This window comes from Scatophagus argus, chromosome 4 (genome assembly GCF_020382885.2).
Source record: "Scatophagus argus isolate fScaArg1 chromosome 4, fScaArg1.pri, whole genome shotgun sequence".
Taxonomy (NCBI): Eukaryota; Metazoa; Chordata; class Actinopteri; family Scatophagidae; genus Scatophagus; species Scatophagus argus.
In genome coordinates this window covers 24,278,858-24,293,626 of record NC_058496.1, presented here as the reverse complement: position 1 = coordinate 24,293,626, position 14,769 = coordinate 24,278,858, and the positions used below count along the sequence as shown (strand labels likewise).

The 14,769-nt window shown below is 39.6% G+C and overlaps 1 protein-coding gene across 2 annotated transcripts in view; it reads right to left on the bottom strand.

Annotated features, from left to right (window-relative positions):
- LOC124057549 (protein unc-13 homolog B-like) overlaps positions 1-14,769 on the bottom strand; it is a 156,803-nt gene that overhangs the window by 108,570 nt on the left and 33,464 nt on the right. For both annotated transcript variants that reach the window (XR_006843128.1, XM_046385932.1), the window contains exons 4-8: positions 10,130-10,247; positions 8,355-8,478; positions 5,614-5,687; positions 4,833-4,890; positions 3,608-3,821 (exon numbers count right to left, since the gene is read on the bottom strand). Coding sequence is in view for 1 of the 2 variants with exons in the window: in XM_046385932.1 (XP_046241888.1) it covers positions 3,608-3,821; positions 4,833-4,890; positions 5,614-5,687; positions 8,355-8,478; positions 10,130-10,247 (588 nt within the window). In the remaining variant the exon portion in view is untranslated. The remainder of the gene's footprint in view (positions 1-3,607; positions 3,822-4,832; positions 4,891-5,613; positions 5,688-8,354; positions 8,479-10,129; positions 10,248-14,769) is intronic.

The window sequence follows — 14,769 nt, the reverse complement described above, 5'->3', positions numbered from 1 at the left end:
GCGGGAGGTGCTCCTTTTAAATCTAATTTGTTTAACCCTGAAAAAATCCCTAGTGACTGGGAAGGAGGGGTGGTCACCTGACTCAAGTATAGTTCAGTTTCTTTTGTTTTCGCTGTATGGTCAACTGCATCTGGTTGTGACTCTTGATTGGACTGGGTTGTGTGAGATCCAGTCACTGTGTCTGTAGCTATTTTCAAGAGCCCAGATAAGAGTCCTGCAGTAGTTGGCTGTGCGCCAGAAGGTTGTCCTTGCCTTTGAGTTGAAGTTTGTCCAGACTGATCTCCTGGCAATGTTGAGAATGTCTGATTTGTAGAAGCAGAACCATTATCAGAGCCAAATTTTAAAAATCCAGACAACAGTCCTCCTGACTGTTGTGTGGTAGAATTCTGTTGTGTTTGGGGAGAAGATGGGGAAGGTGATGAAAATAGGCCAGAAAATAGCCCACCTTGTTGAGGTTGACTGTCTCCTCCCTGCACTTTCTTGTCAGGTGACATATCTTCTGTTGATCCTAGTTTCAGTAATCCAGAAAGAATTCCTTGAGCCTGTGAGGCTTGTGGTTGTGATCTGGCTTGTTCCCCAGGCCTGGAAGAACCTTGATCTTTAGATGTGACATCTGCTTCATGCTGAACGCCTGTCTTGCTCAGGAGATTCTTGTCAGACAGTGTTTGCTCTTGAGACAATTCTTTTTTGCATACAGTGTTCTCTGTGGTTTCAGGGACTATTTGTTCAGTATGTGGCTCAATCTGACCACTGGGTTTGGTTAATATAACAGTAGGAGTTATTTGTTGTTTAGCAGGTTCCTTAGCAGGTTCATTTGGGGCTACCTTAAACAGATTTGAAAACCAGCCAGTTTCTGTGTTTCCTTTTGATACACTTTCAAGAAGTACAGCACGACTCGGAGAGGGAGTTCTTGCAGGGCTGGGGGATGGACTTTTTGATGGAGCATTGGCATCGTCTCCAGATGCAAACTTAAGAATCCCTGAGATAACACCCCCTTCTGTTTTTGGTGGTGTTGTGGAAATATTTTCAGAGGAGAAAAATGAAATTTTGAGTTTGCTGCCCAAAAATGACTCCTCTGCAGACTTGGTTTCAGTTTGCGAGGAATTTTCAGAAGGAACTGTTGATATTAGGGTAGAGAGAGATTTCTTAAAAGGACTGAAGAATCCTGTTTCCTCTGAGCTGCTTTCAGGTTTTGTTTCAGATATTGTACATGTTCTTCTTTGTTGAATATCAGGTAGCTCACCAGATGACTCTGTCTCTGGAAGAAGCTCTACTGACCCACTTCCCATTTCTTGTACAAGCTCAATTGATCCACCTCCTGTATCTGGCAAAAGATCAACTGATCCACTTCTACTTCCTGGTCCTGTCTCACCTGATAACTGTTGTTCTGTTTGTGAGCCCTGTCTATTTGGACTTATTGCTCTGCTTTCAGATGTTTGCTGGGATCCACTGATTGCAGCAGATGCACTTCTTTGCACTGATGGCTGAGGTGATGACTCTCTAGATGGTGGTGCACTCGAAAAAAGTCTCAAAGGACTAAGCCTTCCTAATATGGATTCAAACCCTGATGTGGATTGGTTAGAATTGGTTGCACTACCTTGTGCCCCTGTGCTAACAAGTGGTGGCTGATCAGCATCAGCTGGCCGACTTGATTCAGATGACTGAAATGGCAAAAGAGATTGAAGGGAAATCTTTTTCTCTGTTGTGGGCTCCTGGGAGGCTGGAGGAACTATGGCTACAGGAGGGGAAGTACCACCACTTTTGGGAATAAATGAAAGCAGTTTAGAGATGCTAGACTCAGGTTGAGGTGATGTTTGGGAGGTAGGTAGATCTGTTGAAGTAGTACCAGAGGTTTCCATGTGTTCATTGCTAGCTTTAGGTATGAAAGAGAGCAGTTTTGTAATACCAGAATCTGCCTGTGGTGGCTGGGGTGGTGGAGTGGTGCCAGAGACATCTACTTCAGTGGTAGATTTTGATCCTGTGAATGTACTAAATAATGAGCTCATGGCATTTTTTACTCCTGTTATGCCCTGTTCAACAGCATGGTCCTCCTTAACTTCAGGTTTAACTTCATCACTATTACTGTGTCCAGATTGCACAACCTTAGCATCAGTTGGCAGTGCTGGGAGTTTTCTTCTAATTGGTTTAGGCATTGATTCATAGTTGTTGATCTCCTCCTCCTTTACAGCAAGGTATTCAGACACTGAATGAACTAAGCTCTTAAGTTCATCCATTGCATCTACATATTCAGGACTTGGCTCTTCTACAGGAGACAGTACAGGATCTTGTCCATGATCTGTTCTGCCTTTGCTTAAACAGCCCTGTCCTCCAAAAGGTGACATATATTTGCCAGGGTAATAATAATTTTCATATTCATAATTAGCATCTCCCTCAGTGAATGCCAGGTCATCTAGTTCCTCCTCAGATCCAAAGGAAAACTGCATCTCATCTGAACCAACTGAGCTATATTCACTCCTCCCCCTGATCCTTGCAGCCTCTTCCCGAGCAGCCTCCTCCTCACGAAAAGCTGCATAGCTCTCAAGTGTGTCCTCTAAAGCAGTTTTGGCCCACAGTCGGGTCTTGTAAAGTAGACCTTCTCCGTCTGTCTGTTGTCGTTGCTGTTTGACAGAGGGGATAATATCAATTTCTGGAGGGGAAAATTCATCTTCAAAGCTGCCAGCTTCCTTGTAAACTAAACGTACTTCTCCACTACCAAAGCCATGCTTCTGTCTGGGTGGTCTGCCATTCAGCTGCTCCATATCCTCAGAGGATAGTGCATCACATTCTACTGTCTGATAGAACCTGCTGCCTTTGGACTCACAAGTGTTGTCACTGATCCTGTAGATGATGCTTTTATCTTCTTCCTCCCACATTTTCTGCTCAGTGTCCAAATAATCATCCAAGACACCCGAGTCAGGCACTTTATATTTATTCTCCCAATCCTCCACACCCATACCTGAGTCAACAGGGATTATTCGTATTCCACCTAGACTGTTTGATCGTCTGGATTCAAAGAAAAAAAAAAGCCATGCAGGAAGCAGTGGAACATGATGCAAATGAAAGAAAGAAAAAGAAACCAGATATGAGTCAAAAACAGAAAAGAAAGGAAGTGTTCATGCAAGTAAAGAAATAGAATAGCACATGAAAAAAACCAAGCACTCATGTCGAAGGAGTGGAAAGTATTTTGTTTGATTTTGTTTTGAAAAATTGTACTGTTATGCACATAAAAAAATCACATGCAGTTGATAAGTGAGAGTATGTTTACTGTTTGTATGTCAGTATTTTGGTAGGCTAGCTGGTTGGCTGTAACAGCTTATTCTCTGCATTTTTAGAGATTGTTATACAATTATTATTGTGATGTTCATGAAAACATCTACATATGACAATCTGTGAACTGGCACAAAAATAGATTTTAAACAGTTTTAAATTTCTTAGAGATTTAATATGATATCAACAACAGATATAATCACTACATGCATGTATGTTTTAAAGCACAAACACCTAAAGCTGTGCATAAATGCAAATTTTTCTTGAGTGACACTTCCATGTTGAGGTCAGATGAGTAGTGTCTTTGCATGTGTGTGTAAGTAAGTTGGTGTGTGTTTACCTGGGCCCTCTCATTTCTCTATAGTCTAGCTCATAGCTTTGTACAGAGTCAGACTCCCTGGACAGGGTTTGATGTTGGATCCTGCGTCCTATAGGGTACTGGTGAACTGATGAATTTGTCTGGGAGGTGTTGTGAAACCGTGGAGGTCTGTTGCCAGTTTCACTGCGGTAATCACTATCACGATCATCCATTGCACTATCATGGTCATCAAACGCTGTGTAAATACAACACCAACAGTTCAGTAAAACACAAACAGGATCGTGTATTAAAGATACATATAGACTTTGTAAAGTGTAATCACAAAGAAACAGGCAAGAAATAAAATGATTACACACATACAAAAGTCATATTGTGAGATAACAATGTCAAACAGAATGTCATTGATGCCATTGTTCATACTTAATCTGAGAGGCAGGGTGCTAGGACATTAGTATGATGTAAGAAAGACAATAAAACTTGTTTAAATAAAAAGCTCCCTCTTGTGGTAGCAGATATGTAATACAAAAAGAATCGAAACCAAGCGAAAAATGACAGGAACAAGAAGAAAACGGATTAAAGTAACAAATCAATAATATAATTCCAAATGCTACATATATGTCAACAGTTGGCATGCACACATATTACTCACAAGAAAGTGAAATTTCAAATACAATGACAACAGACACAAACCAAACAAGCAACCATCCTGATTCCAAAATAGAGGAACAGAGGAGGCCTGTACCATGCAGGAGTGTAGTAAGTGACAATTCACAAGGGAAAAAAACAACCACTATACATACTCTGCTGTTCACTCCATCCGAAATAACTCCAACTGCCTGGTGGCAAGTAGGCAAGTGTTCAAAGAAGTCAGGAAGAAAAGTTAACTTTATTACTGAACCATCAAACCAATAACTCTTATTGATGATGGCCAAATGAATATGTAACATGTGATAGGACTGACTGAAAACACCCAAATCTGTGAAGCTCGATGAAAATGATGAATGCTGTTACTGGTATGGGATATATCAGAACTAAGTTAAGCAATGTAAAGAAGTCATATAAAGTAATATGGTTGCAATATGAAATACCTTTTCCTGCTCTTGAAATACAAGAAAAAATGAGGAGAAAAATATTTTTTGTCCAAATCAAAGTCTATCAAATCAGTGTGGCCCACAAAACAGATAAACACACATATGAAAGTGCAATGGCATGTGTACGTTGTACCATATTTTTGCATCATACTCACAGCACTGAGAGGGCACAGACCCCATCCGTCTTCTGTGAACCTCCTCCTGCAGTGGATACTGCCACAAGAAAAACACAGAAACAAATGGGGTAGTAAGACAACACATGTCAGTACAGTATTTATAAATCCGCTGTGATGTAGTAACTATTATGTTTTCATCAGATGGCAGCAGAGAGCCAACAGAAACCGCAACATCTCTCTGAGAAGAGAGCACATTGATATTTGGACACTGGCACATGATATTTGGTAACTAATTTATTAAGCAGAATGCTCTCAAAGGTATACAGAACCAGAGTTTGCTTATGGGCCAATATAAGTTTTGTAAACTGCACATTTCAGTTTATTTCTTTGAAAATGAAAGCTTGCATATTTTCTTGCTCCTACTAAACCTGCAAACATCTCCAGTCCTGATTAGTTTTGCACTCTAGAAGATTCACTTTCTACTCCATAGTCACTGAACTGCTGCACTTCAGCTCAGTTGGAAAGTCGAAATGAAAATGAAATTTGCTTCCACTTCTGCTTCTATGTTAACATGACTTTTTGCAGTCTGAATGATTCAGTACAGGCTCCTTTTTAACACTAGTGCTTCGTATGAGCAGACCCCCCCCCCCCACCTACTTTCAAGGTGAAGAAAAAAGAAAGTCTGTCCTAGTTGAATTCCCTACTGTTTTCTCAGCATTAAGATCCCCTTTGAGATTGCTGACTGAACTACAATTTAATGTCTGTCATGGATTAATAATCTATAATTTTTTAACATGCAATAGACTTTTTCTCAACTTACCTCATCATGTATTCTCATGGTGTTGATCCGCTCCAGTTTACTGGTCCAGTACTGAGCTTCGTCTTCTGGGATATCTTGATGAATTGATTAGACAGAACAAATCAAAAGTGTGAAAATTAAAAGGATGACATGAAAATATGAGGAAGACAGTGCAAGACAGGTTTGTAATGAAGGGAAAGCCATCAAAAGAAAGACACACATGGTAGGTAGAGGGATGGAAAGTAGGATTGAGGGAAGGGTTATGAAGAGAGAAGGTAAATAATGGAGGAAGGAGGAGAGAGCAAAGAACAGAATGAAGGCAAAGTGCAGGAATAGATAAAAAAAAAAAAATACAGCTGCTGTAGCTCAGTCGCCTCTCCTCCATGCTCCCTGGCTTGATGTGTTCCCATCTCATATTCATGTGTGTTTAATAGCTGATGAGGAGGTTTCCATTTGGGGGCTCAGGATTAGAATTAACAACCACCTCAGGGGGCTCACAGGTGCTCCCCAAAGCCAGAAAAAACAGAACTCGGGATAGGAGAAAAGATGAGAACAGGGAAAATGTAAAAGCCTGTCTTCAGCCTAAGTCCATGTAAAGTGTTAGTTAGTCATTAATAGGCTGAAAGTAGAATCTAAACACCTAGAAGTTTATATGTCTAAAAATGTCTACTGTATTGGGCCTGCAAATGCATACTTGTCTTGTATATTTATTTTCATTAGGAATATATTCCTAGTTAAATATGAATAAACTTAAATTTTATCTACAAAACACCCAGTGTTATAGTACAACACTGTACACTAGAAAAAATATCAATGGATATCAATAAAGTAAATATTGATAGTGAATATTGAGTTACGGTTCTAATAAACAGGCTATAAACAGGAAGTTGCCATGAAGTCAGTTAGCTGTGAGCTACAAATGAGCCCCTCTTCTTTCTGTACTGTATTTGCTGACATTTGGGGCAAATTGGCACTAATGAAAGTATCCAGAATTAGTTATTAGCAGCCCATGTTTGCAATATACCCATGGATTTACAGACCACCAATGGATTCATAGATCACTGGACTACTTTGATACCGAAGAACTAGATACTGGAGTTATAAGTTCTATCTTCATTTTATTATTTTTAAGTACATTCATCAACGTTTATGGACAGATAATGATATCTGTGGAAAGTGTAAGTCACACCAAATTTAAAAATAAAATGCCTTGGTCATTTTGTAAACAGCTGACTTTGTGTTTCAGTGTGACTTATTGTGATACATGATAACCAAAGATGTAACCTACTATTGATTAGTGCTGATGCTGTAAACTACATGTCACTTCCTTTCACAGTTTTTTAAAAAAGGATTAGTCAATGTTTGCTAAAACAGGGAAAGTACTATCTTATCTCCATCTTCAGACCCTGGCCTTTTTGTCTAGATGAGCAGACAGCAGCAGGAATCAGTGCCTTCTTGACATCAGGTGAGCGTTGATAAATAGAGTACCAGGAAGTGCAAAAGGAAAGAAAAAGGCAGCTCAAGAGCAGACACTTCAGGTACTTCCCTGAGATTAAGAGCTTGCTAAGGAAACTAAATAGTGTTCAGAAATGGTGTTCTTTAGGTGGTTACGCTTAAGAAATGAAAAGAGCAAGAATTTAAAAAGTGCTGATGAATATTTAGGACAACCAAAACATTATCATGAAGAAACTATTCATAAAAACTTCCCCAAGCTCTAATATATGGGAGCGATTCATGGAAGCCCATGGGAATAAACCACAGCAGCCAAACACAAGTCAGTTGTTAGCAAATGTAAACCATGCTTGGTGAGTATAGATAGATAGATACTTCATTGATCCCGAGGGAAATTCAAGAATAACAACTAACAAGCCAAAGAGAAACAAATGTTATTCAAAAATAATGTGTTTTCTTTCTTGTTTGAAGGAAAAAATCATGTATTATCCCAAACCTGCTTCTTAATCAGCTGAGCTATCTGTAAATAAATATTTCAATCCACATTATGTGTGATATAGGCTGACATAATAACACTTTTTCATACAAGTTTCAAAGTGAATGTGTGTAAGCTACCATATGTGATGTTATTACATTCATTACATAGACATACATTTGTACACTAAACACAGAAGTGTACATTTGGCAAGTGATTCTTTATAGTCCAACATCTTTTTCTTGAAGCTTAGTTATTGTTTGTACTTGTGTGTCACAACACACTGACCTCATTCAGGGGACAGGTTCATTGTCATTACACTTCTACAAATCTGGCTTTCAGTTTGTCTTGCAGAGCAAGTTGAACACTCAGATACACTGTGCCCGTGGTGTAAGGTGCGTCGCCTCGGTTGGCAGCTGAGATGGGTGTTAACTCTGCAACCACTCTAGTAGTTGTGCGACTAACTATTGCACTGGCTAATTTTGTAATTTTGCAAGATTCTATTTTGATAACAGCTCAAACGTTGCTCATATTGCTGTTTTACCGTTAGTTATCAGTCCAAAGTTTAACAAGATGTCAGAAACTGCCATCCAGTATAGCAGGAGTTCACTGAGCTACAGTGGTTTATTCTATTAGGATAATGATTAGGATTATTGTGTTGTTGTTTTTTTAATTGTCTTTCTTCTTTAGCTAAAAACCAAACTAAAAATGGTAGTTAGATCATCATTCACTCAGCGATGCTATACTACTATACTTAGCTGCAACCACTCCTGGCTCTATGGCGATGCGTTTGTGTGTTCTGGAGAGAATGTGTGTTTTGTGAATGTAAGCATACCAAAGGGCAGCTCAAAGCGAGTATCCAGTAGCACTTGGTGTGGAGTTGGGTTGGTGGTACCACAGATCTCATCCTCCCTCATTAACACCTCAGAGTCAAGAGACGTCCAGATTCCGGGTCCCTCCTGAAAAAGAGAAACAGAGAAATACAGAGAGAAAGAGAAAGAGGGTGGGAAGGAAGACAAAACACAGAAATATGGATGAGTTCAACTCAATAAACCTGAGTAAAGATAGAACGAGAGTGAGTGTTTACTGTGCTACAAACTGAGGGGAAAAGGCAAACACTGGAGGCTGCATTATTAACGTGCATTATTACGAGCAATCGCTGCCTCACTTTAAAACTCTCAAGAAAAAAACTAATGAGGTTTAGAAGCGAGACAGGCCTGCCCACAGTGCACTAAAATGAGTTGGCAACTGCCTCCAACTGACCACCTGTGAGAAAGCTTTTTAAGACTTAGCTGACAGGTAAAGATAGTGTTTTAATAAGTGAGCACTGGCAGGAGGAGGGAAATGGGTCTGCCAAATAATTTCTTTGCCTCTATACTTCCTCTTATATTATTCATTAAAATACAACTGCAAGAGTGGGAGCTTTATGCCACATTCACATTGCACCATATCTCCTACTTGGCAAAAAGAGCAACAGAAATGTCAGCGCTGGTTTTCGATGGCCATAACTAGTGCCATCGCCAATGTAATGCGAATAAAATTTAATATTAACATTCATGTAATCAATTCAATTTGTTAAAAGGTAAGTATATAGCCCATACAGTATGATTTTATGTGGTTTCCCAAGTTATTGAACACCTATAAATGTACCACGTGACTAGATAAACTAGATTTAGGCCATATTTCCATGTATGTGGTGTGACAACAGGGTGAGCAATGGAGGTCACCATCTGGGCAAAATACTCCTGAGACGTTACCACACCACGTCTTCCAATTGGCATAAATGTTATGCTACCCAAAGTGGCCAATGACAGCATCCACTGCAAGTGAGTCCTAAAACTAAAGTGTTTCTTTGATCAAAACTCCAGGGTCATGGAGGCACTGGAAAAGATGTAAAGATATTTACGGACACAGCTGTGTCAACACACAAAAGTCATATAATATGAAAATAATAGTAATATAAAATATGAAATTGCAAATCTGCTGTCTATAGCACAAGAAAGGTGATTGAAGGACAAGTCCACAAATCTGTCTTACAACAGATAGATGTCCATTTGTACACTGAAACAGTTACTAGTTTCAGTAATTATTCCTGCTGTTCATACTGGCCATTAGCGATCACTTTCCCTTTCCATTGTGAGTGAAGGGTTCTCATTCTGGGAAAAATGTATTTCAAAATCCCTTTTGTTACTTTTCCTTTGTACTGTCAAGAGAAACATGGAGGCAATCATCTACTAAAAAGACTCTGATGTTGAAAGATAAACCATTTCATTTCATTTGAATGCTGAAACCTTATAAAATTCAAAAAAACTTTAGAATACATAGTTGTATATAGAGAATAAGGAGTATGAACTTTGTCCTCCATGTCTTCCACTGGAACTGCAATCAGAAGGGATGTCTCAACATCCAGTATGAACAGGAGTGATTACACTCAGACGGAATTAAAAACATTTGATCCCATCTTTTCAGTCATGTCACACTTACTGATCCTTTGGTCAAAAACAAAAAATCAAACCTTGTGCAAAAACCTTGCGCCTAACATCATAACAATTTGATATCAACTTTAAGCCGCTTGTACTTGAATGGGTGCTTGTGCTGAAAGTGTGTTACCTCGTCAGACTGTTGAATGGTGTCCAGGGGTATCAGTGCTGTGCCGATCATAGTGTCCCAGATCAAGCCTTTATTCCACAGTTCCACCACCAGACCTGACTCCAGATGATTGATCTCACTGCACAAATGGAAAAATACACATTGACTGCATTACACACAGAACAAAAGATCAAACCTGGCAAAGCAAAACTGCCCCCATGCCTAAGACTGGGCGTTTTACATTGATGAAGTTAGAGTTTCCGTCTTTGTTGCTCTTTTCTTTGCCTATTCAATGTATGGATGTAATTTATTAATTTTCCCAACTTGTGAATTGATGAAGTTGTGGTTGCCACTGGTTCCTGTCCAAATATTACCTATTTTGGATACATATTGTCTCACTCTGGCTTTTCGCCTTAGTCTGACACAATACAGTACTTTCCCCCTCCCAGGTCAGTAAGTGGGCCAGTCTTATCCTAAAGTAGTGGGGATGAAGGATGGCAGCCATCATTTTCTGACAGATCTGTCTCAAACAGAAGATAGCAGGCGGGCTGTCTCCCCTCCTCATCTGCATATTCATATTTACAGGTCCATTCATATTCATACATGCCTCAGTTTGGCTGTCAGTCATCTCTGATGACACTTCACAGCTGGGATGATGGAGTGAAGAGGGTGGGCAGGAGAAGCTGGGTGGAATGTCTCTTTCTGTGTGTGTGTGTGTGTGTGTGTGTGCATGCTCATAAGCAATTGGAGTCAAAATGATGATGTTCCTTCGTGTTAGCAAGATTAGAAGATAACTGTCTCCATTCATGTCTTTGCTTGTTTACAAGCTTGTGCAACTGAAATCTTTGTGAAGCAACAGCAATTTACTAGTGTAAAGGAGATCCTATTGTGCCAGTAAACATCCTTGAAATGAGAAATGTGAAATGAGCGCTGAAGCCAGAGACCACACCAGGTATACGGTGCATACTGGTTTTTACCTGCAATTTGTTCTTTTCTTTGTATTTATTAACTTTTATATGATGCTGCTCCTTTATCACTTTTATTTTTTGTATTTGTATATTTTGATATTGTGTGTTCAACATTTTGCAAGTTTTGTATTCTTGTTTTAACCTTATCTCAACCCATTGCTAATCTGGTCTTGTTTTTGCTTAACTGTCTGTCTGTTAATATATTGTCATTCTGAGAATCCTGTTTCTGCTTCATCTGTCAAAGCATCTTATAATCTCTGTTTTTAAAGGTGCTATATAAATAAAGTTTTTCTAATAATTACCAGATTATTCAAGTGAAAACCCCAATGGGATCATAACCAGGTCTGACAAAGCCATCCATGCAGTATGTCTCTGACCTGTCTCTGATTCACAGATGATTTGTTTGTGTGTGTGTGTGTGTGAGAGAGAGAGAGAGATCTTGAAGCTTTACGTCTGAATCTGGCATATGCCCTCCATCAAAGCCCATCCATTATTGAGGGAATGGTTTGTGTTGTACAGCAAATGAAATTGTGTATTTTTATCACTCAGAATTCACACGCAGACAAGTACATTCATGCACACAAACACACAGCCATCTTGTGTTTAAGAGTAAAGACAGAAGTTGAAAAAGAAAAGTGGAATAAGGCAAGGTTAAAGTAAAGCGTGTGTGGTCGTGCTGAGCATGAGGCTTGATGGAAATTATGGACTGAGAGGGAGGATTGGAGGCACTCTGTGGAACAACGGGAGAGTCACTGGTGAAAGATGGCTTTTTACACGTTCCTATGTGGAAAGCTTTATACAGGCACAAACATTGCTCTTCCACCTTTTTAAGCAGTTCACAAAAGTACACATTTTCACTCAGATTTGATGATTAACAATGTCTTCCATCCTTTTTCTTGGATGTGGTAAAACACTCTTTTAAGCAGGCTGCATGCAGAACATAATCACATAATGTATTTCTGCCATGCAGCATGAATTACTGAATTGATCATATTAAAACAACAATCCGTCAAAGCTGTTGTCACGGGTGAATCTATTTTTACCTATTATGTCTCTTCCAAATCAACAGTTGTTATGTTTTCTGCTGGGAGAAGGCACTGACCGCCACAACCCATGGTAAACCAGGTCTGAAAATGATTCTGGTGTTATAACATGTAAAGAAAATGAGGTGAAACAAATGAGACTTAAATGATATCGTCAGATTTCACCTCCACTTTAGATTGTTCTTTTCCCTTTTTAGAGTATTTACCAGTGTATGTATATTTTGCACAAATACCCATCCAAGCAAAACACTCAAGTGCTGCACTGATGTCACACCAAAGTTATGTTAATTTTCCATTTGAAGATTAATTACGACTGAAACGTTCCTGTACCCGACTTGGCACATGAAGCTGCAGTGGGAAAAACCCATTCAAAGTTATGCAAAACTTTCCATCTCACACTACTCTACTAAGCCACTCCCATCAAACCCACAAATCCAAACAACAACAACAGATGGACTCAGTTGCCCTGTGAAACCTCACATGCCTCACAAGTGCTGCTCTCCATGACATGAGCCTCCCAAAGACCCTGGTCCGTCTGGCTTGGACTCACAGAGCACCCCAGGCTTCAGAGGCGGCTACAATGCCATCAAACAGCAGGATAAGAGGCTAATAACCCCAATCTACCCACCCACACGAACACACACGCACGCTCACTGTCCCTTCTCAAAAGTTATTCCCCACTGTTTGCCACTCATCAATACGAGTGTCTTGGCGCCAAACATAATGAGTCTAGAGCTGCGATGTGTTCACATTTTGTACTATATGCTGTTGTAGGCCTATAAGATTTATCACATGTTGCAGGATTTTCCGCTGTTTCTACCATCTGCAATTGTAGAATCGCCAATAGAGACCCTCTCTCTCTGAAATCAACTGTTACTGGCTAGCGTTTCTAAATACCCCAAAACAGAGCCGGGAGGAGGTGCATAAGTCTAGTTTCCTGGCACCAAGAAAATACCACCTACTCCAGCTTTAATGACAGGGTGAAAACATGGTGGGCTATTGTCAGGGCACAGTGTTCCTTATGTAAACAACTGTAATGATACAACCTCCTGATGACATAAATGTGGATTGACATGTGAATCCTTACCATCCATTCCATATGGCATCAGTGATGCATTACCTATCCTGCAGGAGGTACATGAAAGGATTTTGCAATTGTGCAATTGGAAATTGATGTAAATATACAAGTTAGGCTTCCCTTAAAGACATACGTTGGGATAAACACTATTCTTGCTAAACAGCACTGAGAGGAGCACTGACAGCATAAATAAGACTGGGGAAAAGGCTGTGAACAGACAGCAGTGAATCATTCCTGTCATTATAACTAGATAAAATCAATTGCTAAAGACTAACAGAGGTTGATGTGGGGAGAGAGAGACAAAGGTCACCATCTTTTGAAACTTATACACAACTCAATTGACAGAGAACAGGAACGAAAGAGACATGCTATGACCAAAATCACCAAAGAGACAGTCTCAAAGACAGACAGAGAGAAAGACAGAACCCAAAAAAGAAAGACAACAACACCCAAAAGTAATGGAAGAGGAATCAAGAGAAAGGTTCTCGCCATTCAAAAAAATAAAAAGCTTGACCAGAAAAAACAAACAACTCCCCCCAAATTATATTCTTTCTGGTTATCATACACAGATTAGATAAAAAAAAAGCTGGTGACCTGTGACACAATACTGTAAATTAGGTCAAAATAAGACATTTAGTCACATGTGAGGGCAGTGATGAGAGGGACACACAGAGAGTCAATAACAAAAGCCGAGCAACAGAGACAACAAACAATGCAAAATGTAAGACATCTCACAAGCCTTGTAAGTGATGTGTGTGGTGAATGAAAGGAAAGAGACTACAAAAAAATAAAAAATAAACACAGAGAGGATGCATCAGCAAAGGGGGGCATGTGAGTGTAGAGAGATCAGCATTCAACTGCTTATCCCCTTATCCCACTAGCTAACCAACCCACCAATCAGCCATTACACACACACACACACACACACACACACACACACACACACACACACACACACACACACACACACACACACACTCGGTTGCTGTTCAGTGATTTAATGTAGACTCAACATTAAAATGAGGCATCAGAGGACGAGCTGATAGCTGCAGAGTGACAAAAATGTGTCATGATTTGATTTACAAGAAGGTGGCTTTCCACATAAAGATAAGAGAGGAATAAAAGATTAGTTATAGGAAATGATTAATGGTGGTGAAATCATTATTAGACCGTCTAGTAAAAGGAAACAAAAAAATTAGGCAATGAGTAGATGAGCAACGCAAGAGACAAGGCAACAAATAATACAAAGTCCAAAACTGATGCAAATGTTTTAGGAGCAGTGCAATCTCTCAAACACACTTATGCATCACAATTACGAAATAAGATCACTTTCTGCCAGTGAACAATTTGAGCCGGTTTGTTGTTATGCTTTGTAAAAGTGATGCTGCATTCATGCACAGTTATGGATTCAGCCCAGATTATTGGCAGAGGTGTGTAATGTATCGAATGAATTTTGGTGTGGAGAATCGAGAATCGAGCCTCTTTGGTCTTTGTTATTTCATTGTTAGTAATTGTAGTAAAATGTTGTCATTTGCTAAATCATGTAAAAGAAGAAAAAAAGAAAAAGCATTT